Source organism: Schistocerca americana, chromosome 11, assembly GCF_021461395.2.
Source record: "Schistocerca americana isolate TAMUIC-IGC-003095 chromosome 11, iqSchAmer2.1, whole genome shotgun sequence".
In the NCBI taxonomy this organism is placed as follows: Eukaryota; Metazoa; Arthropoda; class Insecta; order Orthoptera; family Acrididae; genus Schistocerca; species Schistocerca americana.
In genome coordinates, this window is record NC_060129.1 from 21,049,111 (window position 1) to 21,074,997 (window position 25,887).

General features: G+C 42.3%; 1 protein-coding gene and 1 long non-coding RNA gene across 2 annotated transcripts in view; both read left to right on the top strand.

Moving 5' to 3' along the window:
* Positions 1–8,162: 8,162 nt before the first annotated feature.
* LOC124554015 lies at positions 8,163–20,656 on the top strand. Its single transcript, XR_006968207.1, has 3 exons — positions 8,163–8,246; positions 11,148–11,210; positions 20,590–20,656. It is a non-coding gene; the product is annotated as an uncharacterized LOC124554015 (long non-coding RNA).
* A 173-nt stretch (positions 20,657–20,829) lies between these two features.
* Positions 20,830–25,887, top strand: part of LOC124553957 (zinc finger protein 708-like) — an 88,446-nt gene continuing 83,388 nt past the window's right edge. The window contains exon 1 of the mRNA XM_047127972.1: positions 20,830–20,910. Coding sequence (XP_046983928.1) covers positions 20,830–20,910 — 81 coding nt within the window. The remainder of the gene's footprint in view (positions 20,911–25,887) is intronic.

A 25,887-nucleotide genomic window follows, 5' to 3' on the forward strand; every position in this document is an offset into this window, starting at 1 on the left:
GTGTCAGTTCCATCGCAGACATCCGGGAAGAGGGAGTAATCGAACTAGGGATCATCGGGGATGGAAAAGACATCGGAGAGGTAGGATGCAAAGTGATTGGCCTTACTAAGGGTGTCAGGGAAGGGGTGATCATCATGGAGAAGAGGATAGTAGGGGTAGGGTTTAGTTCCAATAAGGCGACAGAAGGCTGACAACAACTTGGACGAGTTTTTTTTTTTTACTTTATTGTTATTTTGACACCTGAACAAACAGGTAGGCCGGCAGCGGCACAATACGCCGCTCTTCAGCCGATGAGAGTACATGGAGATAAACAAAGAAGAGACATCACTTAGAAAACCGGCGGGAAAAAACAGGAGACACAAGAACAGAAAAGCACAAGAAGCCATTCACACTTGATGACAATCCACACTACGAACTGGAGACCCGACGCACAAACACTGAAGAAGACGATGGCACTGGTGAACAACGGAGCGTGACGGCGAAACTGAACACTAAACATGACGGCACACACGATACACTGATGGCGGTGATCTCCGGCGCGCGAATGTCCACTGAGCGTGTGCGAGTCCGGGGACCTGCCAAGAGGTGAACAGGGGTGAGGAGGGGGAGAGGGGAGGAAAAGAGGATGCCACGGCTTAGGAGACAGGGACAGGAGGAGAGGGACAGGGGAGGGGAGGCCCGGGGGATGAGGGGGGAGAAAAGGAGGAGGGAGGGAAAAGGGAGAGAAGGGGGGAGGGTGCCCAGAGGAGTAAGTACAGGAGGAGGGTGGGAGGATCAAAGTTGGTAGGAGGGGTAGATGGCGGGGAGGAGGGCATCATCAGGGAGAGGGAGCTGGCGGAAGCCACCTTGGGAGAGGGTAAGGAGGGTGGAGAGATGGAGACCGGGCAGGACGTGGGAATACAGGCACGGCAGTGGGCGAGGGTGGGAGAGGAGTGGGGAGACGAGCGGGTGAGGAGGATCAAGTTTACGGGAGGTGTACAGGATCCGTATCCTTTCAAGGAAAAGGAGGAGGTGGGGGAAGGGGATGAGATCATACAGGATCCGTGTGGGGGAGGTGAGACGGATGTGATAGGCGAGGCAGAGAGCATGGCGTTCCAGGATTTGGAGGGATTTATAAAAGGTAGGGGGAGCGGAGATCCATGCTGGATGGGCATAACAAAGGATAGGGCGGATGAGGGATTTATAGGTGTGGAGGATGGTGGAGGGGTCCAGACCCCACGTGCGGCCGGAAAGGAGCTTGAGGAGACGGAGGCGGGAACGTGCCTTGGCTTGGATTGTCTGGAGATGGGGAGTCCAGGAGAGGCGACGGTCGAGGGTGACGCCAAGGTACTTAAGGGTGGGAGTGAGGGCGATGGGACGGCCATAGACGGTGAGATAGAAATCAAGGAGGCGGAAGGAAGGGGTGGTTTTGCCTACAATGATCGCCTGGGTTTTGGAAGGATTGACCTTGAGCAACCACTGGTTGCACCAAGCGGTGAACCGGTCAAGATGGGATTGGAGAAGGCGTTGAGAGCGTTGCAGGGTGGGGGCAAGGGCAAGGAAGGCGGTGTCATCGGTAAACTGGAGAAGGTGGATGGGGGGTGTCGGCGGTGGCATGTCCGCCGTGTACAACAGGTACAGAAGGGGGGAGAGGACGGAGCCTTGGGGCACACCAGCGGAGGGGAAAAAGGTGTAGGAATCGGTGTTATGGATGGTGACATAGGAAGGACGGCGGGAGAGAAAGGAACCAATCAGACGGACGTAGTTAATGGGAAGGGCGAAGGTTTGGAGCTTGAAGAGGAGACCAGAATGCCATACGCGGTCATAAGCGCGTTCGAGGTCAAGAGAGAGGAAGATTGCGGAGCGACGGGAATTGAGCTGTTCGGAAAGGAGATGAGTGAGGTGAAGGAGAAGATCGTCAGAAGAGAAGGACGGTCGAAAGCCACACTGGGTAACAGGAAGGAGGCGGTGCTGGCGGAGATGCTGGTGGATGCGTTGGGTGAGGATAGATTCCAGGACCTTGCTGAAGACCGAGGTAAGGCTGATGGGACGGTAGGAGGAGACGGCGGACGGCGGTTTGCCAGGTTTAAGGAACATGAGGATACGAGAGGTTTTCCACAGGTCGGGGTAATAACCGGTGGACAGGACTACATTGTAGAGCCTGGCCAGGGTGGATAGAAAAGAGACAGGAGCTTCACGAAGGTGACGGTAGGTGACACGATCGTGACCAGGAGCGGTGTTGTGTTTTGTGCGGAGTGTAGCAATGAGATCCTGTGGAGTGATAGGAGTATTGAGGTCCGTGTGTGCAATGTTGTCCAAGTACTGGAAACCAGGAGCGAGGGGAGGGACAGAGGTGTCAGTTCGATCGCGGATATCCGGGAAGAGGGAGTAGTCGAACTGGGGATCATCGGGGATGGAAAACACATCGGACAGGTAGGAGGCAAAGTGGTTAGCCTTACTAAGGGCGTCAGGGAAGGGGTGATCATCATGGAGAAGAGGATAGTAGGGGGAGGGCTTAGTTCCGGTAAGGCGACGGAAGGCTGACCAAAACTTGGACGAGTTTATAGGGAGGGTAGCATTTAAATGGGTGCATGTCTGTCGCCAGTCCCGGCATTTCTTAGCCGCGAGCAAATTACGAATGTGTCGCTGGAGTTGCCGGTGGCGTTGTAGTGTGTCCGGGTCACGCGTGCGGAGGAAGGCACGGTAGAGATCGCGGGATTCACGGAGGAGGAGGACGGCCTGTGGGGGTAAGGTAGGACAGTGGGGGTGGATGGCAACAGTAGGGACGTGGGCCTCCACGGCCGCAGACAAGGTCTGCTGGAGAAAGGAGGCGGCACGGGTGACATCATCGGGAAGGCGATAGGTGAGAGGGTGGCTATCTACCTGGGTGGAAAGGGTATCCCGGTAGGCAGTCCAGTTGGCACGGGAATAGTCATGGACATACTTAGGGGGAGGGTCATTACGAGGGTCAGGGCGGGGGCGACGACCGTCTGAAACAGTGAGGAGGACAGGGAGATGGTCGCTACCAATAGGCTCCAGGATATCCACCGTAATGCGACCAAGGAGGTTGGGGGAGGAGAGAAGAACATCGGGAGTGGAGTTGGATTCGGGACGGGTGTGCTGGGGGATGGGGATGAGGTCGCTGTGAAGGGAGGAGAGGAACCGATGCCACTGCCGTAACTGGGCAGCGGAGCGACTATGGATGTTGAGGTCGGCGGCGATCACGTAGGAGGAGAAGGTACGGTCGATGTGGGAGAGGAAGTCGAAAGGAAGAGGGGCGTTGGGGCGGACATAGATTGTGGCACAGGTAATGGTAAGGCCGGGGAAGAAGAGACTAAGGATCAGGTGTTCGGTGGGGTCGGGAAGGAGAGGTTGGAGCCGAATGGGGATCTGGCGGTGGTGACCAATGGCCACTCCGCCACGCGCAACTGGGAGGGGATTATCGGAGCGGTGGAGGAGATAGGGGGAGGTGTGGATGGAGTGGTGGGGTTGGAGGAAGGTTTCATTGAGGAGGAAGGCATCCACACGGTGGGTAGCAAGGGTGTGTAGGAAGAGGTTCTTGTTGGCGGGAAGGGAGCGGATGTTGTTGAAAAGGATACGGTGCTGTCGCGCCATGACAGGGATTTAGACGAGGGTGTCAAACCGGGAGAAGGTGAAATGGGCCTGGTTGTTGGAATAGGTGGCGTACATTTTAAGGTGAAAAATGGAACGGGCGGCGAGGGAGATCTGTTGGAGGGTGTGGGGGCGCTGAAAGGGATGAACATTCTGGAGGACGGTGGTGAGGAACCTGATGATGTCCTCAGCGGTGGGTGGGGGACGAAGGGAATTGCCAGGAGGGGTGGGGGCGTCCAGAGGACGGACAGGTACGGTGAGTTCAGGAGTGGTTGGAGGGGGTCGGGCTTTACACTTTTGGGAGTAGGTGGGATGAGGGAGATTGCAGGTATTACAGGAAGGAGGGGATTGGAGGTTAGGGCACTGCCGGAGGAAGTGCGCTTGCCGGCAATGCGGGCAGGTGGGGGCCTCGCGGCACTCAGCAGTGGGGTGCGCATTATAGCGCAGACACCTCTGGCAGCGCAGGGATTGAGGAGGGGAATGGGAGGGGTCGACCTTGTACCGCTGGTGGAAGAGGAGGGCACCCTCCTTCAGGAGACGGTCAATGGAGGGGGCGTCCTCAGAGAAAACCTGCATAAGGCGGGTGGGGCCGGCCGAGTTGAAAATGCGGCGGACCGCCCGCACCTCCAGCGTGGGATGGGCCTTGAGCTCCGCCGACACCTCCTCCTCCGTGATCGACGGACTGAGCCGCGTGATCACGGCGGTGAGGGTCGGCGGGCGACGCGGGGGTTGGGGTTGGCGGGTAGGAGAGGGAGAAGGAGCAGGGGTAAGGGAGGCGTTGGGACCAAAACGGGTGACGGGGAGACGGGAGAGGATGTCAGTATGGAGGGTTGGGCTGGGGGAGGAGATGAGAACAGAATCCCGTCTGGGAGTAAGGAGAGAGATGGGGGCACCAGGGAAATGTTGGCGGAGGAGGAGGGAGAGGTTCCGGGCCTCGAGAAAGGAAGGATCGGGATGGGACAGGAGATATTTGTATAAACAGGGGGGGGGATGAGGAGGAGGAGGAGGAGGTGGGAGCAGGGCCAGGCGGGGAGACACCCATGGCACCCTGGGGGGGAGATGGAGGTTGGGGCGGGGCCTTTTTGGGAGCGGAGGAGGTGGGGGTGCCACTAGGGCGTTTGACGGCGGCAGAAGGGCGGGTGGTAACATGAGGGACGGGAGCGATGGGGAGGTGGTGGGAAGGGACAGGTCGCGGCGTGGACGCAGCAGTCGGCGCCGGAGATGGTGACGGTGAAGGCGAAGGCGAAGGCGATGGTGACGGCGACGATGATGACGGCGACGATGATGACGGTGGTGGCGGTGATGCCGAAGGCAACGGCGAGAGCTGGGCATGGACAGTGGCCCAACGGGCCACCACCCTAGCCGGAGCTGCAGTGACAGGCTGAGGGAGTGTGGGGAAAGTGTCAGAACGAGAGGAGCGAGAGGAAGAAGGGGGAGAGGGGGCGACAAACAGCGAGGGCGAAGGGAGAGTGAGGAGAGGTGGGATGGAAAGAGGGGGCTGGGCACACCAAGTTATAGTAGTGGAGGCGGCGGAAGGTGAGGTATAGACGATGGTGGTGGTGGTAGCGGTGGCGGTGGTGGTGGGAGCGGACATGACGACAGGGAGAAAAAACGCACAGCACGAAAAGGAAAGGACACAAACTGGGAGCAGACGAAGACGAAGACGCAGACGAACGAAGACCAGGATCGGACGACCAGGGTCGGACGGCGACGGCGACGGCGGGCGGCAGTAACGCCGCAGCTGCTGCTGCCGCGGACGGGGCCGGGGCTGCTGCTGCTGCTGCTGCTGGCTGGACCGCTGCTGCTGCTGCTGCCACAGGAGGAGGACTGGCTGGTTGGCTGGCTGGCTGGCTGGCTGGCTGGCTGCCGGTGGGACCGCTGCTGCAGGCCGGGACCGGGAACGGGACGGCGGCGGCTGCTGCTGCTGCTGGAACGCGGCGGCTCTGCTGGGCTGTCTGGCTGGCTGGCTGGCACCTGGAACACCTAGCACTTCGATAAGCGCTGGAATTGCACTATCGAAGGGCGGCAACCTTTCGGTGTACCGCCGGTGATGTTGGACGAGTTCTGAATCTATGTGTTTATATTCGGTTGATATCCATGTGATAAGCTGCAGCTCTATCCACAGTTACAAGTGTTTCTTCACAAATGTATCGTAACTTGCCCCTGGTTCATGATTTTTATCCCTACTTGCGCTTATGTTAGAATCATTTTTAGAAACATCGTTGTCTTCCGATATTATACAAACTCTGGTAGGCAAAAAGAAAAAAAAAATCAAATATTTCGTCAATCACGTAGGAAAGGGATGCATAACAAACGTGCTGCCGACGGATCTTTTTCGCCGCTTGGAGCGCTAGTGTCGCTCCAGCTGTCAAACGGTAACAACTTTAACAGAAGTGAGTGTCGCGACTGTTAATGTTAGACTGTGTGTCATACTAACAAATGTACACCGTGGAGATAGATAAGCAGAGGTAACAGTAAAATTGTTGTTTCTTTCGATCACATTTTTATTATTCTTGTAACTGCATGGATAACACGAAGCATTTTACATGTTTTTTGTTACGATGCTGTGGCAATAGTTTCAATATTGCATTAATTTAATGGCTTTTGCGGCATATTTGAAATTTACTTTGTTGTGTATACAAACGGCCATGATTAAATTATCGTTGCTGGATTTGTTTATGGTCTGGGCTTGCGTGCGAATTTGGTGTGTACTTGTTTTAGGTTATGTTTTTCAAAACAAACAGCTTGTTTTCCATGAGCTTGTAATTTTTCTCAATAGTCAGAGATCAATAATTTTTCCACGAGTATTTTGGAGCGCGCTAAGTACTCTACGTATACTGTTCATCAATTACGAAAAGTTCATGTGCCGTTTGTAGCCTGTAGCGTCTTGTGAAGTACATGTTTTTTTGTTCCATCCGATAAAATCTCTACATGTATACTCTGTAACTTTGCAAAAGAGACGATTTGTATTTTCGACGTTTTTTCAATAGTTTCTACATATTGTGATCTCCAGTGAAAGTGCTAGTCATTTATAATTGCTGTGGTGCTAGTCATTTATAATTTTTGAGGGAAGGACGACCGAAGACAGCAAAGTGCTATTTCGTTATCTTAATCAGTGTCACTGTCGTTATGTAATATTTGTTGTGAAGGAACGACTAGGAATAACAATAGCGTTTGCTATGATGTAATGCGATGCTCCTCCCGATAATAGCGTGAGTAACTTTATAGTATTCGTGAGTGCCTTAGTGCACATAGTTACTACCTCTTTTCAGGAATTGGGTACCGGTATCTGCAGATAAAAGATGATGTTGGATGTATTAATTTGTTGTGGCTATTTAGAATCATTGTAGTATCCTATTATTTGATCTGCTGCATAGACCTGGAAATCTTACATCAACAACAGTTTGTGTTAACATGCGTATATGAATGTGGTTTAGTATAAGGGTAATGCTGCTGTGTTGCAAATAGATGTAGAAAGAAATTAGCTGGTGTGGAAAAAGCTACTATGTAAGTGCAATTCTCACTGACAAAGAACATCACACATCATCAGACTGTAACAGAACATTCACCATGGGTCTGCAGCTAAGAGGGTGAAGAGCCAGTAAATATGTTTAGCAATAGAAAGTTAACCAATATTAAAAATAGACGACATTTAAAAAAATTTTCGACAGTTCGTATAAAATACAGTGTGTGTGATTTTCTTTAGTGGATAGATAAAAAAAAAAAAAAATCAGCATGGCAATATTTGCTGTACTGTGGATGTTCAGTAATGCCTTGTACAAGGAAAGCCTTAAAGGAGCAACTGTGTCAAAAACACACATTAAACAAATGACAAAATGATGGTTTGTAGGCTGCTGAACACCTCTTATAGTTAGGTTTTAATTTTGTACACATCAAGATGATACTGAGTAACTGAAGACAAACTGCAGACTAATGTCCGAGTTTAGAGATTAAGTACTGAAAGGGCCACATACATGATTAAGACCCGCAAATTCCATTTTACATTGATGAGAACAGGATTATAACACATTTGGATAATCATTTGCATTAGGGTATTCCCAAACTAGATCCCAAAGATGGAAGGCTTTATTTCAACTTATCTTTCTTCAAATTTAAATTGTGGTTGATGTAAGTTACTTATTTTCTGTAGAAAATATCCTTTCCATTCATTAGTTGCTTTGATTGCTCATAATGCTGTACGCCTAGTTAGAGTTCGTCTGGGAAAAAGCAAGACACCACTCAAATAATGCTCACAGTAGTAGAGTATACCTTAAACCAATGACAGACACAAACAGTATCAGTCAGCCTAGCATTTTTTTCTGTGGGATGGATTTTGCAAAACATGACTTTCTATCATTTTGAGGTTATATGTTATGACTTCATTATGAGAGAATTGTAAATCAGTTCTTGACATTAGACTCTTTTCTTCACCTAGTTTTAATTTATTTATAGTTTAGTGGTTCATCTGCTGCACCCAGTAATGGACTGAAAATACTGCCTTTCAGCTGTATCTCACATTAACAATGGAAATTGAATGTGACTTTTATTATCTGGTTCCTCGTCTTTCCTACAGCCTGACTGCAGTAATGGACCACGAAAAAACTATTTGGATAAAAGAGGAAACAAGTGAGATATCAGGTTCACCAGGTTCCATTGTAAGTAGTTTCTTAGTATTTTTTTACTATTGTTTCATTAATTTCAGTGTGCAGTATGTTGTGTGAATAAACAGAATTCATGCCATTTTGCTGAAAGTATGAGGAATTAAGTGCAATAAAATCTCCAGTGAGTTTTTAAGTTTACACTCAACATTTACAGCACTAGGCATAGATTATAATGTGTGTTAAAATTCACAAATGATGCAGGGGAGGGTTTGAATTTAATTTTTGTAAATTTAGACAAATTTGTAATGCACTGCTTATTGGCAGTTATAATATATTTATATAAAATTGAACTATTATGATAAAAATAGTCATTGGCTGGATGTCATTTCCAATGAGCACAATATTTCAGCAAGTGACCACATTGCCATCACCCGGTGCACTAACTTACTGTGCACTTACTAGTGATCAGTATGAGCTATAAGTGTAATTTTTTAAAAGTGTATCATAGGTTACATAGATGGCACCTTGGATCTTGTGTTTGTATGTTCCTGTTGTAGACTGTGGTTGTCTGTTTTGTTTATGGGGTCGACAGAAGCGTCCGATCCCACGCATCGGCTTTGACCCATGACGTAAGGGTGTTGTCGTGTGTGGCGTCATGACGGCGCGGAGTTTGGTTTGAGTGTGGCTGTCTCCAGTTCTGTTTTATCTTATTTTATTTACTTTTCTGATCTGTTCGTTCTATCTCGTGAGTTTTTTTTTTTAATTTAAAAACACTTATTACTTATTTTAATTATGTGTTTCCTCCAATTTCTGTTTTAGTTTATTATATTTATCTTTCTGATCTGTTTGTTCTACCCCGTGAGATTTAAAAAAAAAAAAAAAAAGACAAAAATCACTAATCAGCTACTGAAGCATCTTTATCTTCTATGGGTTGCAAGGGTTATGACCCCTGGGGAGGTGGGTGGGTATTCATGCATGGCTGTCTTCATTTACACGTTGTAGCTACGCAGGGCGTCTAAATTTGTTTATATTTAGTTTGCCCCCCACCCAAAACACCCCATTTGCAGCGCTTGTCCCGTTAGTGTCATTAGGCTTCTTGTGGAAAGTGTGTGTGTTTGTTTTTGTTTCCGCCATATTTGTGATGTAATGGGTCAAAGCAGACGGGCAGGATCGGACGCTTCCGTATTTCCTTGTTTATGTCACTACTTGAGTGGTGTCATAGATTGTCTTTTTGCTATACCTGTATAGGGCTAGTGGAGATGATGATCACTTGAGGAAAGCAATGAATTTGCATTGAGTGCTATACTATACCTGTTGTGGTTATAGAGTTGCAGCATAGCCTAAGGCCTAGGTTAAGTAGGGAGGTGAAAGTCTAATTGTGGGTTGGGAAACCCAATGAAGTTTTTATAACAATCTTTTTCCATAGCTACATTTATGCCATTGATGAAAACCCTTGCTTTCCTACCGTAGTCCAGTATTTTCAGGTTTTCAATACATCTGAAGGTGTTAATCACACTCAAACTCCTGATAGTTATTCAGTTTTAATTTTTCTGATATTTGCAAGTGGTTAGTGAAGTTATCTGTTGATAATTTCTTGAGGGTTGTATTTCTGCTGTGTTAATGAGATAATCGGTCTACCAGTGCTCAGTCGAGTTCTCATAGTTACCTTGAAAGAAGTTTGAAGAGACATTTACTGTGAACACTGGTTTAAGAAGTTAGTTTCATATAATATTTTTTTTGCATTAGCACTTGTCTCTGAATATGTAAACCAAGTGTCAATAAGACTCATGGCAGAAAATTGTGATTTGTGTCTTTAATTCACATTAATTAATTTTTAGAACACAGTGTACATGCACCCTGATATATTCCAGTGTGTATATTTGTGATGGGAGCAAAGTTGTGGCAAAACTAAGAGGTTGTACATTCAGTACTGATGTGTGTTTTTTTTAACTACCTCTTCTATATACATCACTTCATGATAAATGATATTTATTAAATTGCAAGGATGTTACAGAAATATTAAGGAATTTTTGTTGTAACTAATGTAACTTAAAGTTTGACCCAAACTTTTTGTTGCACTGTAAAATATTTGTTGCTTCCTTTGCCCCCCTCATCTTGAATGTTTCTGCAGAATTGGTAATGATACAAATGCAAGAACATGCTCCATAGATTGGATTTGCAAAAATTGTGTTGGCAGATTATGTGTATTTGTTGACAGCATAGCAGACAGTCTGCATTGAGTGAAGCTAGACTTCACATTTATTGTAAGCCTGGCTTAAGAACAACAGTACAGAGATGTGTGTTGTCCAGCTTTCAACCTTTTCACCTTGATTATATTTCACTTCTCTTCATTATATTTAACCTCTCTTCATTGATGTGAAAACTCGAGGATTATCTTGCACATTTTTATTCTTTAAATGGTATTGTGTCTGCTGTAGGTAGTGAATCATGAGCAAGTTGAATAATTTGTGATGCAATAAAACCTACAATTTCTGTGATGATGATCTTTTGCCACTCCTATTTGGAGTAACTACAGAAACCAATATACACATGACATTTATCTTTTACACTACTTCCATTGTATAAGAGTGTTTTTCAATAACTCAGTGCTGTATGAAAAAGCTGTGGGTATTTCATCACTCGGTAAGAATTTATTTTTAGAATAGTTCTGTAGTGAGTAATATCTAGAAAATAATGTTGTCATTCACATAATTTTATTTTCTCTCTAATTGAAATAAAACAAATCAGTTTTGCATCAACCAGAATTACTGTCGCACGAAAGAACATACACTGAGAACTGGCAATAAAATGATAGTTGTTGCTAAATTATGTGGTGTTAATTATTCACGAAAAGTACTTTAATTGTGGCATAGAAGTTGTGAAAGTTGCTAACAGTGTGTGGAGATCATGACTTTTTAAATATACTCATTTTGCTTTGTGTTACTCTCACCACAGGTCCAGGTATACCCCTGTAGTGTGAAAATAAAGGAAGAACCACAGGAGACTGGGAATCAAGAGGTAATTCTAGAATTTTTTTGACGGAATGGAATTAATCACTGATTTGTTATTTCACAGTTGTGGGGAATGTAAATGAAGAGGTAAGCGATATAGCTGAGCATTATTGTCAAGGTTTGTTCAGATATGCTAGTAATTATGACTGACTCACAATATCATAATTTGCCCACTATTGTCAAATATGGCACAAAAGCCTAAATATAGTATTTTTTAGGCATTGCTCTATATAGGTTGAAGTATTGTCTTTGTACAGGAACAATAGTTTTAATATCTACATTAGTAGAATTATTGTCTTGTACAAGGACACGGTAAAAAGTAATGCCTCCACATTTTTTATGCAGAAACTGTTAAAGTTTTTCAAATAAAACAAGCTTTGTTAATTTTTTATGTCTTTATTCCTCATGTTGACGTATTTATTTCTCAACGTAGTCACACACACAATAAACACATTTCTCTTGCTGAGAGACCAGTTCATTGATACTGACACTGACTTTGTTGACAGAGCCACAACCTCACCTCTGCTTTCACTGCTTCAGTCACTATCTAATGGAAGTCCTCGAAGGTATTCTTTAGATTTGGAAACAGATGAAAATTGGAGGCGGTCAAGTCAGGAGTATATGGAGGATAATTGATGACAGTGAACCCAAGCTGTCGGATTGTTGCAGACATTGCAACCCTCATGTCTTGTCTGGCATTGTCATGCTGAAGGACAGGGTGGTGCATGTATGGGCAGACTCTTTGAATTTGAAACTTGATCACAGTACGCTGCTCCTCACGCACCAACTTAGTTAAGCTACACATGTTCATGTTACATGCTACAATCCAGAGCCCTCTAGCAGCAGATGGTTCCAATTTGGGTCAGCAGAGTGAAAAAACCTGTGCACATTACTCAGTCGAGTAATATATGTGACATGTAGTATCTCAACCGATACTGCAAACAGAATTAAAGGGTTGGAGGCATTACTTTTTAGCACACTCTTATATATACAAACAAAAATAAGAACTACGCGTCATTGTGTTGATGTCTAAATAAAATGATGCATGATAGTTGCTGCAATGCCCTGGACCTGAACAGTGATTTCCTACGTATTTGACCAGTTGCCTTGATGAGTAAACTATCCACAGATACTTCTTTGACTGAATCAGTTGTCATTCTCATGGGAGGTTTGATTAGTGGGCAGAGCAAGAATGAGAATTCATCATATACTGTGAAAATGATGGCAAAGTACGATTCAAGATATGAATGCTTTTGCTTGAAAATACTCCATTATGTCCGGAAACCCAAAGTGAATCTTGACCCTTCTCAACACTCTTATCATTCACGTCACCATCTGAATGAACATGATGCTATATAATACCCACTTTTACAACAATGTGGCAGTTTTCATATTTTACACCTAAGTATTATCTACCATTAAAATTACAGCGCCATTGTAGGCTTCTTTTCTTTGTCCCCTCTTCTACATTTTAATAAACCCTTGCAGTGTCATGTACTTCAATTTGTTTCATTATCCTTGTTATCAAGGTATTTACTTAAATTGTGGAGCAATTCTGTTTGCCTTCATTAAATTTACTTTACTCTTTTTTCATTTCTGTGTTTTCCTTCATTAAATATTTTTACTCTTTTTTTTCATTTCTACATTTATCATTTCCTCCATTAGGAAAACCTAAAGAAAGATGGACAGATGGAGCAAACTCCATCCTCCAGAATATGAGTTCTTAACAACTGCAGTGCCTCATTCAGTTGGTCCCTAAAGCCAATGTTATTTGGATCATACATAGTTTACTCTATAGTGCATTTAAAAACAGTTGCAACTTTTGATGTTTGGCTCACTGTGTGCCATTGCCTAGGTAGCACCAATGGTTAGCTGTTTGGCTGGTAAAGCGCCCATGGTGCCACACCATGGGTAAACAGTACCATGTGGTGTCACACATCAGAGGCACCTACATTTATTTCCTCTCATTGTAAATTGATACTTTCTGGCAGTGAAGTGTTTTACAGCTGTCAGGTATTGTAAACAAGTGTTCCGTGCTGCCATTGCATTAATAATAACATTGCAGCATGTCTGAACATGAGATTTGTGGTGTCACCACCAGACACCACACTTGCTAGCTGGTAGCTTTAAATCGGCCGCGGTCCATTAGTACATGTCGGACCCGTGTGTCGCCACTGTCAGTAATTGCAGACCGAGCGCCACCACACGGCAGGTCTAGAGAGACGTACTAGCACTCGCCCCAGTTGTACGGACGACTTGCTAGCGACTACACTGACGATGCCTTTCTCTCATTTGCCAAGAGACAGTTAGAATAGCCTTCAGCTAAGTCCATGGCTACGACCTAGCAAGGCGCCATTAACCATTTCTAGAGAGAGTCTCACTTGTATAATCAAGAATGCTGTATACAAATGATGGATTAAAGTTAAGTATTCCAGCAGCTACGTACTTTTCTTTATAGCATTCATTACGTATCCTGTTCCAGACCTCACTCCAGTCTGCGTTAGATTATAGCGTGCATTTCGGCCTCCTCTAACTACAAGGTGTTGGCACATCTGCCAACACATCAAGATTCACAGTAAAAGTGATCACCCAAGAACTCGTTCACCAGAAAATTTTCATCCAAATTCGACAGTAGTAATGGACAATGCACAATACCATTCAGTTGGGATGGGTAAAGTCCCAGCAATACAGCAGAGGAAAGCAGCTATTTTTCTCAGGGTACAAAGAAATATTTGAGTGGATAAAGTTGAACCCATCTTGTGTAAGGTAGACTTAATGGAACTTTCAGTACTGTACTAGCCAGAAACTCCACGCTAACAGGTCAGTGAACTGGCTAATGTTTGGGTATTGTTTAATCAGGCTTTCTCCATATTATGCTCATTTAAATCTGGCTGGGAATATATGGTCGTAGGTGAAAAGTAATGTGGCCAAAAAACAACAAGAAATTTATACTCGGTGATGTTGAAATGTTGACAAGAGAAGTCACTGCAAATGTTATATCGGACTGGTCTCACGTTATCAGGCATATCAAGAATGTAGTTGAGGAGAGCTGGATTCATGGACCGTGACGAGTTTTGAGAAATATGGTACTTCTCTTGTTGCTGTGTTAACATCTGCTTCTTTTGCCTAAACACAGTATAGTTTACAGATACACATCTCACTAACATTGTAAGGCAATTGAAATGGTAACAGAATCCTAAAACGGTGTGTTATTAACCAAGCAACTGAGGGCGAGACATATCAGTAGTTACAAGAAAGCCAGTTCTCAGTATAAAAGTAAATGTGCAGCTTCTTCACTTATGTCAGTATATATGGCAATTTCAGATATTAACCATATGGTAAAATACTCTCCTCTTTGCATGCTATCATTTCCCAAGCTTGTTTTAATATCTCAGACCATTTATGACTGACTTGATTTAATTCTTTTGGCCCCTATGGGGGCATAGGGCATCCAGGAGAACTCGCCATCTGTCTCTGTATTTGGCCATTTGCCTCAATTTTGCCCAGGTTTTGCCAACTCTTTTTGCTTCCCCTTCCATTGTCCTCTTCCATGTGCCCTTAGGTCTTCCTCTCTTCCTTGTTCCCTGGGGATTCCATTCCAATGCTTTTTTCTCGATGGTTCCATCTCAAGGTGTGCCCCAACCAACACCACTTTCTCGCATCTGGTCTTCTATAAGTATTCGGTTTGTTATTCGCCAGAGCTCCTCAATACATATTTTTTCTGGCCACCAGATATTCATGATGTGTCAGAGACATCTATTTATTAAGCTTATCCATTTTCCTGCTTTCGCTGGCATACACAAGGACAGCCTTCTCATTTGTATTAAAAATACGGATTTTTGTTTTGTACGTGATATTTCTGTTTTTCTGTATTGGATACAATTGTATGTATTTGTCTTTTTAATGCGGTTTTTCATGTCATCTCCAGCTCCACCATATTCCATCACTATACAATCAAGATACAGGAATGAGTTGACAGTCTCCATGCACTGCTCCTCTATTAACAGTGGCACCTCTGATGTTCCCTGAATTTACTCTCATTTCCTTTGTTTTGCCTGTATTTATCTTGAGGCCAGCAGTCTCTGCTTCTTCTTTCAGCAAGTTTAATGTAGCTTGCATATCAGTCAGCTAGGCTAGTGAAACTATGTTGTCTGCAAAATCCAAATTCTCTAGACATTCATGGATCTCCCACTGGATTTCTCGTCTCCTGCCTGCTGTGACTCTTCACATAACTTATTCTAGAACAAGTAGAAAAAGTGTTGGTGATAAAATGCAACCCTGCCGGACTCCAGTTATTACTTTCATGGGCTCTGTCACATTTCCCTTGTGGAGTATGCAATGTTTGTAACCATCATACAGATCTTTTATGATGTTTAAGATCTTCTGTGGTATCCCATACTTCTGCAACACCTGTCAGAGCACTTTGTGTTTCATGGAATCGAAGGCCTTTTGAAAATCAAGGAATGCCAGGTACATGGTTGCTTGGAATTCTTCGCTTTGCTTTAAAATTATCCTAAGAGTGTTAATAAGATCAATACAACTGTGTTGTGCCCTAAAACTGGCCTGTTCTTTACGCAGTCACTTTTCAAGAAACTCTTTAATTCTGTTTAAAATAATTCTGGTGATGATGTTACTGGCACTGACAACAATGTAATACCATGCCAGTTGCTACAGTCTGACAAATTTCCCTTTCTTCGGAGCTTTATGACAAAACCATTTTTCCACTCCTTTGGAGATTTCTCTTCAAGCCAAATATGCTTCATCAAGGGACAGAGCATCTTAACAGTACATTCAATATCAGCTTTTAAGAGCTGTGGTGCTATGTTGTCTAGGCCTGGAGCCTTTGTATTCTTTATGGTTTTCAAAGCAACCCTAATTTTGTCCATTTTGGGACACTGCAAATTTATATCTTGATCTTCTTCGACTTGCTCTGGAACATCTCTTACCTGTTCGTGATGGTTGTCTTCAAAATTTAGCAGTTCCTTGAAGTGCTCCTCCCATCTCTGTAGCTGTGCCTGTTGAGTGGTAGGCATCACCCCATCCTTGTTCTTAACTGGTCCTTCATGTCTGAAGTTCTTCATTGACAACCATTTGGTTGTATTGTAGAACCCTTTAATATTTCCTTGTTTTGCTGCCTCTTCTACTAATTTTGGTTGCTCATCTTTCCATTTCCTTTTATCTCTCTGTGTATTCTTTATGCGCTTCGCTCTTTTGCACTCTTGTCAGACAAAGATTTAACTTAAGTTTTAGTTCTTTCCGGTGGCTGATCTCATCTGATGTAGCATTGGAGGTCCATTCCTTCCATTGATGTGCCTTACATCCTATGATTTTTCCATCACATCTAAATAACTGTCTTTCATTTTTTTTCCCCAACATGTTTCAATTCCCTCTTCCATAAAGTTTTCTTCAGAGAGGATCTGGAATCTGTTTTGTAGTTCAAGGGCAAATGTTTCTTTGATCTGTTGGTCTTTTAGCCTTGCTAGATCTGTTTTCTTGCTCCTGTGACTGAGCTTGGTTCTGTTTGCCTCTTTTCTCAGTCTGAATTCTGCCAAAACTAGGTGGTGGTCACTTCCAACGTCCGCTCCTCTTCTGTTTCTGACATCTAACGGAGAGTGTTGGAACTTGCAGCTTATGACTACGTGGTCTATTTGATTTTCGGTAACATGGTCTGAAGAAGCTCACGTTTTCTTATGGCAGTTACGATGTGGAAACACTGTGCCTCCAATGACTAGGTCATGTTCAGTGCATGTGTCTATCAGCAGTTCACCATTTAAATTCCTTATCCCAGCACCGTACACACCCATGATATGTTCAAGCCCTTCATTTTCTGAACCAGCTTTTGTGTTCAAGTCACCCATTAAAATTTTTAGGCCCCTAGAATTTGTTTGTCTAAGGACTCCATTAAGCTCTGTATAAAATGCATCTTTTAATTCTCCTTTAGCTATTTTATTAGGTGTCTAGCATTGAATTACAGTGACGTATCACACATTTGTTTTAAAGCATGCGGTTATTATCCGTTCTGAGACTGGTTTCAACTCCAGTAAGCTCTTCTTGCTGCTTTTAGACAGTAAGAGCCCTACACCATTCCTACACATCACGTCCTCACCTGTCTGACCCGCGTACAGCAGCAGTCCACCAATTTGTGTTTGTAATTCCCCAGATTCTGGCCACCTTATTTCACTTAGTCTCAATATATCTAGTCGGTAGTTCTCCATCTGGTTTTCAACCTCTCTCAGCCTCCTTGCCTCTCTCAACATCCTTACATTCCAAAAACCAATACGGGTTTTCCTTTTCAGCCAAAGGTCATATCCTTAAGATCCATCCGGCTGTTTCTCCTGTTAGTTTCTGTGATGCGTGTTTTTTGGTGGTGTGGGTTATCAGCCCACAGCACCTGAGTGTCCAGGTGGGGCTGCCACCTCATGGCCTGGACACCTGCCAAGGTTTTATTTCAGGACATTACCCCCTAGATAGCTTGTCTTCAGCACAACTAAAGAGTGCTGTCCATCCGTTTGCAGTAAGGCCTATGTGCATCAATGTTGTCATGGTATCCAAGGATCTTTTGCTGTCCACATTAGGGGGCTGTGCCTGCTGCCACACAATCACAGGGAGGAAAAGGAAAGGAAGCGAGAGTATAGGATGGGCCACGATAGAATAGAGCAGGACACTAGGCGGGACATTGTGAGACACACTTCATCTGGATCCTCTATGGAGATCTGTCCAGCTTGGGAGGCCCTGCTTGTAGTTACACTACTGCTGGTATAGCCCTCCACTTCATTGGATCACACAAACCCCCTCACCCACATGGATGGTGTTTCATTAAGGTGGTGTCTCCTGAGGGGGAGACCATTTATGAGATATGAGGGATTTATGAATATTTCATTCTGGCTTTTTTACTGGCATGTGCGTTGGTGATGGAGACCTTTACTAACATTCCATTTACTTGACATTGGAGATAAATAGCAATTTCTCAGAGGTTTAAAGAATAATTCAATATGTTATCTAAATTTCATATGCAGCATAATATGACCTAACACAAATCAAATGCAAATTCATAGTACCCCTATGTTTGTTTGCAAACTTTAAGAATTTCTTGCAGTAATTTAGCTTATACTGAAATATCACAATAACTATGACCTTTCTTGAAATGATAGGGAATTAATCAGAAGGTTGACGAATGAAGCTATAAGATGTGTGAGAAAGATTACAGATCAATCAGACGTGCAGCTGACAGGTTATGTGCTAAGCAGGCCTGACATTACCTTTGCCTGCTGATATCATCCATGCTAGCAACTATGCGCCCCTCCACTCACTCCATACTGAATTGTCAAAAGTCACAACTAATTTTAAATGCACTATAAACAACTTCTTCTTTTGTGCATTGAGTATTAGGCCTTCACTCTTCCTTGGCCTTCCCCAGCTTCGTCAACCTACTGGGCTATAATCTCTGATGTTGTAATATTGTCTGCCACTGTTCATTGTGTCAAGATATTGATTCAGTTTTCCTCTTTGTCATCAATTTTGTTTTGCGTGTTAAACATTTTAAATTCTGTCATAATGTCTTCTCTCATACAGCCATTTGTGGGTGTAAAGAATCCCATTGCACTGCCTGGATCTTACTGCCTTGTCATTTGTAAATGACTAATGATTCGCCTCCACAGGGTAATGTGGAGATGGTCATCATTTTCTAAAACTTCCTTCGTGTTATTTTCTCTATCTTTTTTCTAAAGTACCTGTTTGCTTTTACATGTAGTTTCCAAATTTTGTTACTTTCTTACCTGTATCTTTGTCATGTTAGTATGTGATATCACATTTCAGATAGTTAAAATAGCTGACCTGTTGTACTGCTGTATTGCTCAGCACTGTTTTTAGATTTAAAGAGGTCCCATCCTATAAAAATCATACTTTACTTTTGTTCTCACCTTGGTAATGGCTAAGGAACCAACCCTGACAGAGAACTGGCGGGTCTGAAGCCCATAAGCTGACAGCTACACCATCAGACTCAAACTGCATGGCACTTGTGATGTGATCAGAACATTTTCACACAGTAAGTGTTCCATGCAAGGCTTGAAATTCTGCCAGTTATACTATACAGGATGTATACACTCTGGGAAAACTGGGAAATCCTGGAATTTTTTCATCTGGGGGAACCTAGGAATTTTTTAGGACTATGGAAATATTTCATTGTTTTAGTTCTCAGTTAAATTTTTGTAATTGAGACTGGTAAGAACTGATGCTCTAACAAAGGATTTTACAGCATCCTGCTGCAGCAGAATAATACTGTAGCAATAAAACATAAACAAGAGGATAAAACCAAAATAAAACATTGCAAAGGAAATGTGCCATTTACAACAACAACAACAACAACAACAACACAAACACAGTGTACACACAAGTGTCTGCCAACAGCAAAATGCGTCAAAAGCTTCGGGATGAAGACTATGCAACATAATAACAAACAGCTTCCAATCAGTGTGACTGTTAGGTTCGAGTGAGTGGTTGCGAGTGGGCTCATGCACATGCTCAGTTTATTCATGTAGGAGCAGTACCTTTTCCTGCTTCTAGCTACTTGAAAAGTTTTTCTGGCACACCGAAGCTGCCAGGGTGATTTTGCTGTTTCTTCTTCATTTACAGCTCTCACATTAAATGGAAAAAAAATGAATTTCTTTGGCCAGGAGCTATGAAATGAATTGCAATGCATTCACATAATTATGGAAGTCTAAAATATCATATTGATTTTAGTTTTCTCATTTTATTTTATTTCAGCATTTTGGCAGTCGAACATTAATCACCTTGCAGAACAGTGAAGCTGTTTTTGTAGGTTTGCTAAAGAAATTTTGGCTTTTATTGATGCTTTCCACAGAGGCAGACAATTTATTTGAAACTAAATGTTTCATTCCGCACTGTTGGCTACTTTCAGCTGTTCACTGAAATTAAAGAGCATGTTTTCGTCTTCTTGACAAAGTAAACTGCTAACAGGAGCCAAAGTCTAGACCATAGCAAAAGTTGTCGTAAGCATATATAAACAGTCCAGGGAGCAATCCAAATCATGAAGTGTAATGCATGCAAGTTAAGAAACCTAGAACCTTTGCCTGCCTTCGACAGGCAAGTGCTCTACTGATAGTGCACCTGCCTGTGAAAGGGAAAGGTCTTACTTTTGAGTAAGAGTCCTGCACACAGTGTTAATCTGCCAGGGAGTTTAAAATCAATGCACACTCTGCTGCAGAATGAAAATTTATTCTATTTGGATGATTACTGTTTTTTTAGCAATGTAATTTTCTATGTGAGGTGTGGTTGAAGACAAACCTGTCCATCTCTCTTAATAGTCATACAGTTGTTACAGAGTTTTATGTGCAAGCTTTAAATGGGTAATAATTCTCCTTTTCCAGTTACTTCAAGATCCATTAAAAATTGAGGCTCCATTTTACAACACAAAGGAAGATCCAGGACTGAAATGGAATGCGAGTCTCTCTGAACATAGTGTAAGTTTTCAAATCAGTGTTATTTTATGCTTGAGGTACAGAAAGACAATCATGGAATGTAATGGCTGCATATAGTTAAAAAATCATAGATGGAGAGCCATTCTATCCTACAATATCAGTAATTTTTAGTATTTTTGTAGAGTTACCATGACTCTCATTACCCTTGTGTGTTACATGTTATCCGTGGTGGTGGTGGTGGTGGTGGTGGTGGTGGTGGTGGTGGTGGTGGTATGTCAAAAGACTGCTTTGAACCCAGCTCTCCAAGCTACTCTATCCTGTGTAACCCTGTTCATTATAGAACAACTGATGCAACCTACATCCATCTGAATCCTGAATCCTTTTTACTGTATTTATCTCTGGGTCTCCCTTTACAATTTTTAGCCCACCTCCTCCCCTCCATCCCCTGCCTACACTTCCTTCCAGTACTAAATTGGTAATCCCTTGATGTCTCAGAATGCATCCTATCAACCAATCCCTTTTTTAGTCAAGTTGTACCTTAAATTTATTTTCTCCCCAATATGAGCCAGTACATCTTCATTAGTTCTGTGATCTACTAATCTGATCTTCATTCTTCTGTTGTACCACATTTCAAAAGCTCATATTCTCTTGTTGTCTAAACAGTTTATCATCCCTCTTTCACTTCCATACATGGCTACGCTCCAGATAAATACCTTCAGAAAAGACTTTCTAACACTTGAGTGTGTGTTCAATGTTAACAAATATTTCTTCTTGAGAAACGCTTTTCTTGCCATTCTCAGTTATTTTGCTACAAAAATAGCAAAACTCATCTACTATTTTATGTAGTACTTCTTCAGCAACGCTTTTCTTGCCACAGTCAGTTATTTTGCTACCAAAATAGCAAAACTCATCTACTACTTTAAGTATATCGTTTCCTAATCTAACTCCTCCTAACCTTTGACCAGTACAGCACAGCATCATTTGGATATACACGGATAAGGCAAACATTATAGCTACTGCTCACCATGAGAGTGAATGCACAGTGCTGTGTACGCAGGGCTGTTGGGGTATGATTATACTAAAGGAAACATTTGCCTTGGGTACCATTGAACCTCTAGTAGTAACCAAATACATTATGATTACTGTGAATTGTGTGAGCATGGTTCCCTTGACGCTTTGTTTTTCCTAATGGTAATCACATATTTCCAGCTGGATAATTGTCGATTTCACCAGGCCAGAATCATGCCGCAGTGATTTGAAGAGTATTACAGTGAATGCACATTCATGACTTGCCCATCAAATCCAACTGATGTGCATCTGTGGAACACATGCCAATCTGAACCCACAAACCAACAGCCAGTAATTCAAGGGATTTGCATGAGCTAAATTCTAGCACATCTAGTGCCATATACCTGCCGAAACCTACCAAGAAATTGTCAAATCTCTGCTATCCAGAAATGCTGCTGTAGTGTGTTGCAGATATGGATCAACACACTACAAAACAGACGGTTTGATGAGTTTGCTCAACAGCGTATGATACTAAAATATCTGATCAGAAAATCAGCTTTATTAAATTACTCTTTGAATAAGAGATGAGTCACTGAAAAGTATGAAGATCTTCATAATGAAATATTGAGAGCTATGTTGTATATACATAATGAGAGGTTTTGTTTTCTTTTGTCAGTATCTGGAAGACCCATTTATAGCCTCGGGGTCCACTGATCATATTAAGGAGGATTCAGTACTAAATTTAGGAGCAGAAGAAATTGAGACTTTTGTAAGTATTCACATTTTACAGATGGATTGCATATGAAATAAAAATATGTCATTTGGTAACTGTGGAATACAAAGAATGCATTACAGTGAAATTAGCATCGTTTATACCCCTTAGAAGTTTTGCAGTACGTATTATTCCACTTCAGTTATTGTCAGTTATTTGCTGACTGTTATGAGTAGAATTTCAGCAGAGCTGTAACAATATATGTAATCATATTTTCACTGTCGCAGGTTGATATCAGTTACAGTAAGATCATGATAATTCAGCACTCTATAATCCAGCGGACCCAATAGTCCAACATGCGTAAGGTATTTTGCCATGGTGTGACACCTTTTCAGCAACAATTGTTTGCCTAACTGTGTGATTATAGTCTTGCCAAGATAAGTGAGTTGCATTACTGGCTTTGTCAGTATCAGTGATTCTTCATTCACTAAACCTAAGTTTACAGTACTTATGTTTGCATCAGTGCTGTGGTATTTTAATTATTTAATGAAGTCATTGTGCTGTGTTAATATTCAGCTACTTGTATGACTGTCAGTTAGACTACATCACAGTAAAATGTTTGTATGTACAGTGAAAAATTTCCAAACAGAGCAAAAGTGCATCTAAAGCCGCAAAACAGAAACGTGATGTTGACAAGCCACAAAAAAACTGGTCATCATAAGCAGACTGCAAAAAAGTGAGAACCAAAACAGTATTATGAGTGAACTATGGTCTAAAATGATTGAAGAAACAGAGATGGAAAGCAATTTAAATGACGAGTAGTTTACAGCTGATCGCTCTGAAGTTGTACAAATGATATATTCTGTGTCTACCAATGAATTGAGTGCTTTTTCAGGTGAAATTAAAATGGATTGACATAGGTAGAAATTCAGTTACCGAAGGAGAGTGGATGATGTGATATTATAAAAGTGTTTTGAAGTCACAGGAGGCACCAGAAGTTAACAGTGATTATGGCAAAATGTCTGCAGCTAACATCTCTGGGATTGACACTATGGAAGCCTTAGACACTTTAGTGAGATTCACTAATTGAAGACAATAATATGATGCCTCTAAAGTTGTGAATCTGAACATCAAGCAAAATAATTGTTGTCAAAAAAGCGCTCAATCCAAGAAACAATTTGGAATTTTTGTAATGTTCAGGGTGCTCGGAAGATAATTTCAGCTAAACCATCAGTGGTAGACACCAGTCTGGCATATTCCATGCCTGTGAGGCTGTCAGATATCTGTACTGTGTCTATGACAGTGATTACAACTAAACTGCACCACATTATTGACTATAATCTTTATTAATTAGCTTCTTCTTGATATCCTCAAATCAGTGGTCCTTATTGTATTTTGTAACTAGCATACAAAACTTTATTTATGCACAGTATATCGAACTTCTCTAAAACTTTGAGCCTTAAACTGTTGTGTTAGAGCAATGTACTATTTGACTTTTAATTCAATTTTATATGTATTGGAAAGTAGTTCTTTTTCTGATAAAGGCTGAGGCCAAAAGCTTAAATGTAAATCTCTTTTAATTTTGCCTGTTGGCAACTTAAAATGTTATCTTTACATTAGTATCAATCTATCTTTTTCTAGAGTTTTGATATTCCTATCAGAAGTTTCACATTGTTTGAAGAAGACTATGCATTTCAGTATCTTCGATTAATGTGTTGTAAGCAAATTCATTGGGCTCTTACCTTGTCAGTGAGTCTCTGTATTTGTGAGTTTGTGGTAAAAGATTTCCACGGAGGGAAAATTATTAAATGTGGTAATATGTACACAGACTAGTCACAGTGAACTGGGAAATAGTGATTGTCATATAAATTTTGAATTATATAGTTTAGCCTCATGTCACACACATGGTATCATTAACAGGTTTAAGCTATAATCAGATGAACTGTGCAAAACAGAAATACAGAGGCAGTAAACTACTATACTGTGTTTAAAAGAAGTTGCAACTTTTGGAAATTTGGGGAAGAAAGAGTGCAGGGAAGCATAGATTCCAAGGGGTAGCAACAACACAATGCCCATCTTAGGTTATGACCTATAGTCAGCTGCCAAGCAAACATTCTTTGGCCGTAAAGAAATACAATACTAAATGAAGCAGTTACATCAATGAATTTTTCATACGTACTCACATTTACAGTGTAAGTTAAGTGATGCCAAAGGAAGAATCATCGCTTTCTCCCTCAGAACTGAAACTGGCACTGGAGCTGACTGAACTGACTCTCTGTTCCATCTGGTCCTTCATAAATCCATGTCTCTTCAATTACCTTCTTTGAATGGCTGGCAACTCAGTATCATTCCTGTGGGGTAAAGTTTGCAGTGGCTCTTTTTTTCTGCATTTCAACCTCAATGAGCCCAAGCTTCTTGGTGTCTCCTGCCGCAGTACCTCTCACCTGGGCCCATATATGCTCAGCTGGATTGAAATGAGCATGATATGGAAGAAGCCTTGATTGCATTATGCTCTTTAGTGTTAACTGGTTTGTTGACTTTGTATTGTGGAGGTTTTGGCTTCTACAGTACAAGATCCATTAACTATGATTTATTCATGCCAAGTTCAACTTTATCTGATAGAATGTTTCTTTGTACATAGAGCAAAATATTCAATTTTCGCCTCCTCGTTGTTAGAGCGTGATCCACCACAGCAGAGTGGTATGGCACATTGTCCATTATTATTATTATCAAATTCAGATGAACATTTCACAGCAGAACATCTGAAAACGTACAACACTGTACTGCATCACGTATTATATTAACATACAATCTGTATTACCAAATATGTTATTATGATGCAGGACATGTTACCCTGTGGGAGGATTTAAGTAAAACTGACCTTGAATTACCTAATGGGTTTGTCTTATCGAACCTGAATTCAGTGCTACAGAAGAAACCAGAAAGCTAAAGATTGAAATTTGGAAAATTTTTTAAGAAACCAAGTTTACTTAAATGAAATAAAAATGGTCACCAGCCTAATTAGGCATACTAATGTTGTACATTACTTTTATATAATCTGTATAGAGTTGTGATAAAAGAAAGCTACTATTACTTCTTACCCAATGAAGTGCAATGAACTCTACTATAATCAGACAAGTGGTACAGTGATGCTAGCAGTTATAAATAGTATATGCAAGTTCTCATAGAAACAGTTAACGGCTTATTTCTTCTCAATAGTAATTACTTCATTATGTACGAATTATGTGATCACCAAAAGTTATGAAAGTCAAAATTAAACCAGAAAGGGACGTGGACTTAGTCCTATTTCAACATTTACTTTCCAAATAGTACAAATATAATTAAGTCACTTGCAATAGGATTTTTCACTCATTAAGAAGTAATATTGTTTCTACTTTTATGGATAAGGGCAATTACAGTAACTTTATCTTCAATAAACAAAATTGTTGGTGGGGGCTCTCAAACTGTTCCCCCCTCCCGGGGCCTAGCCACTCTTTGGCAGGTTCATACTTGGCTACCACGGAGCC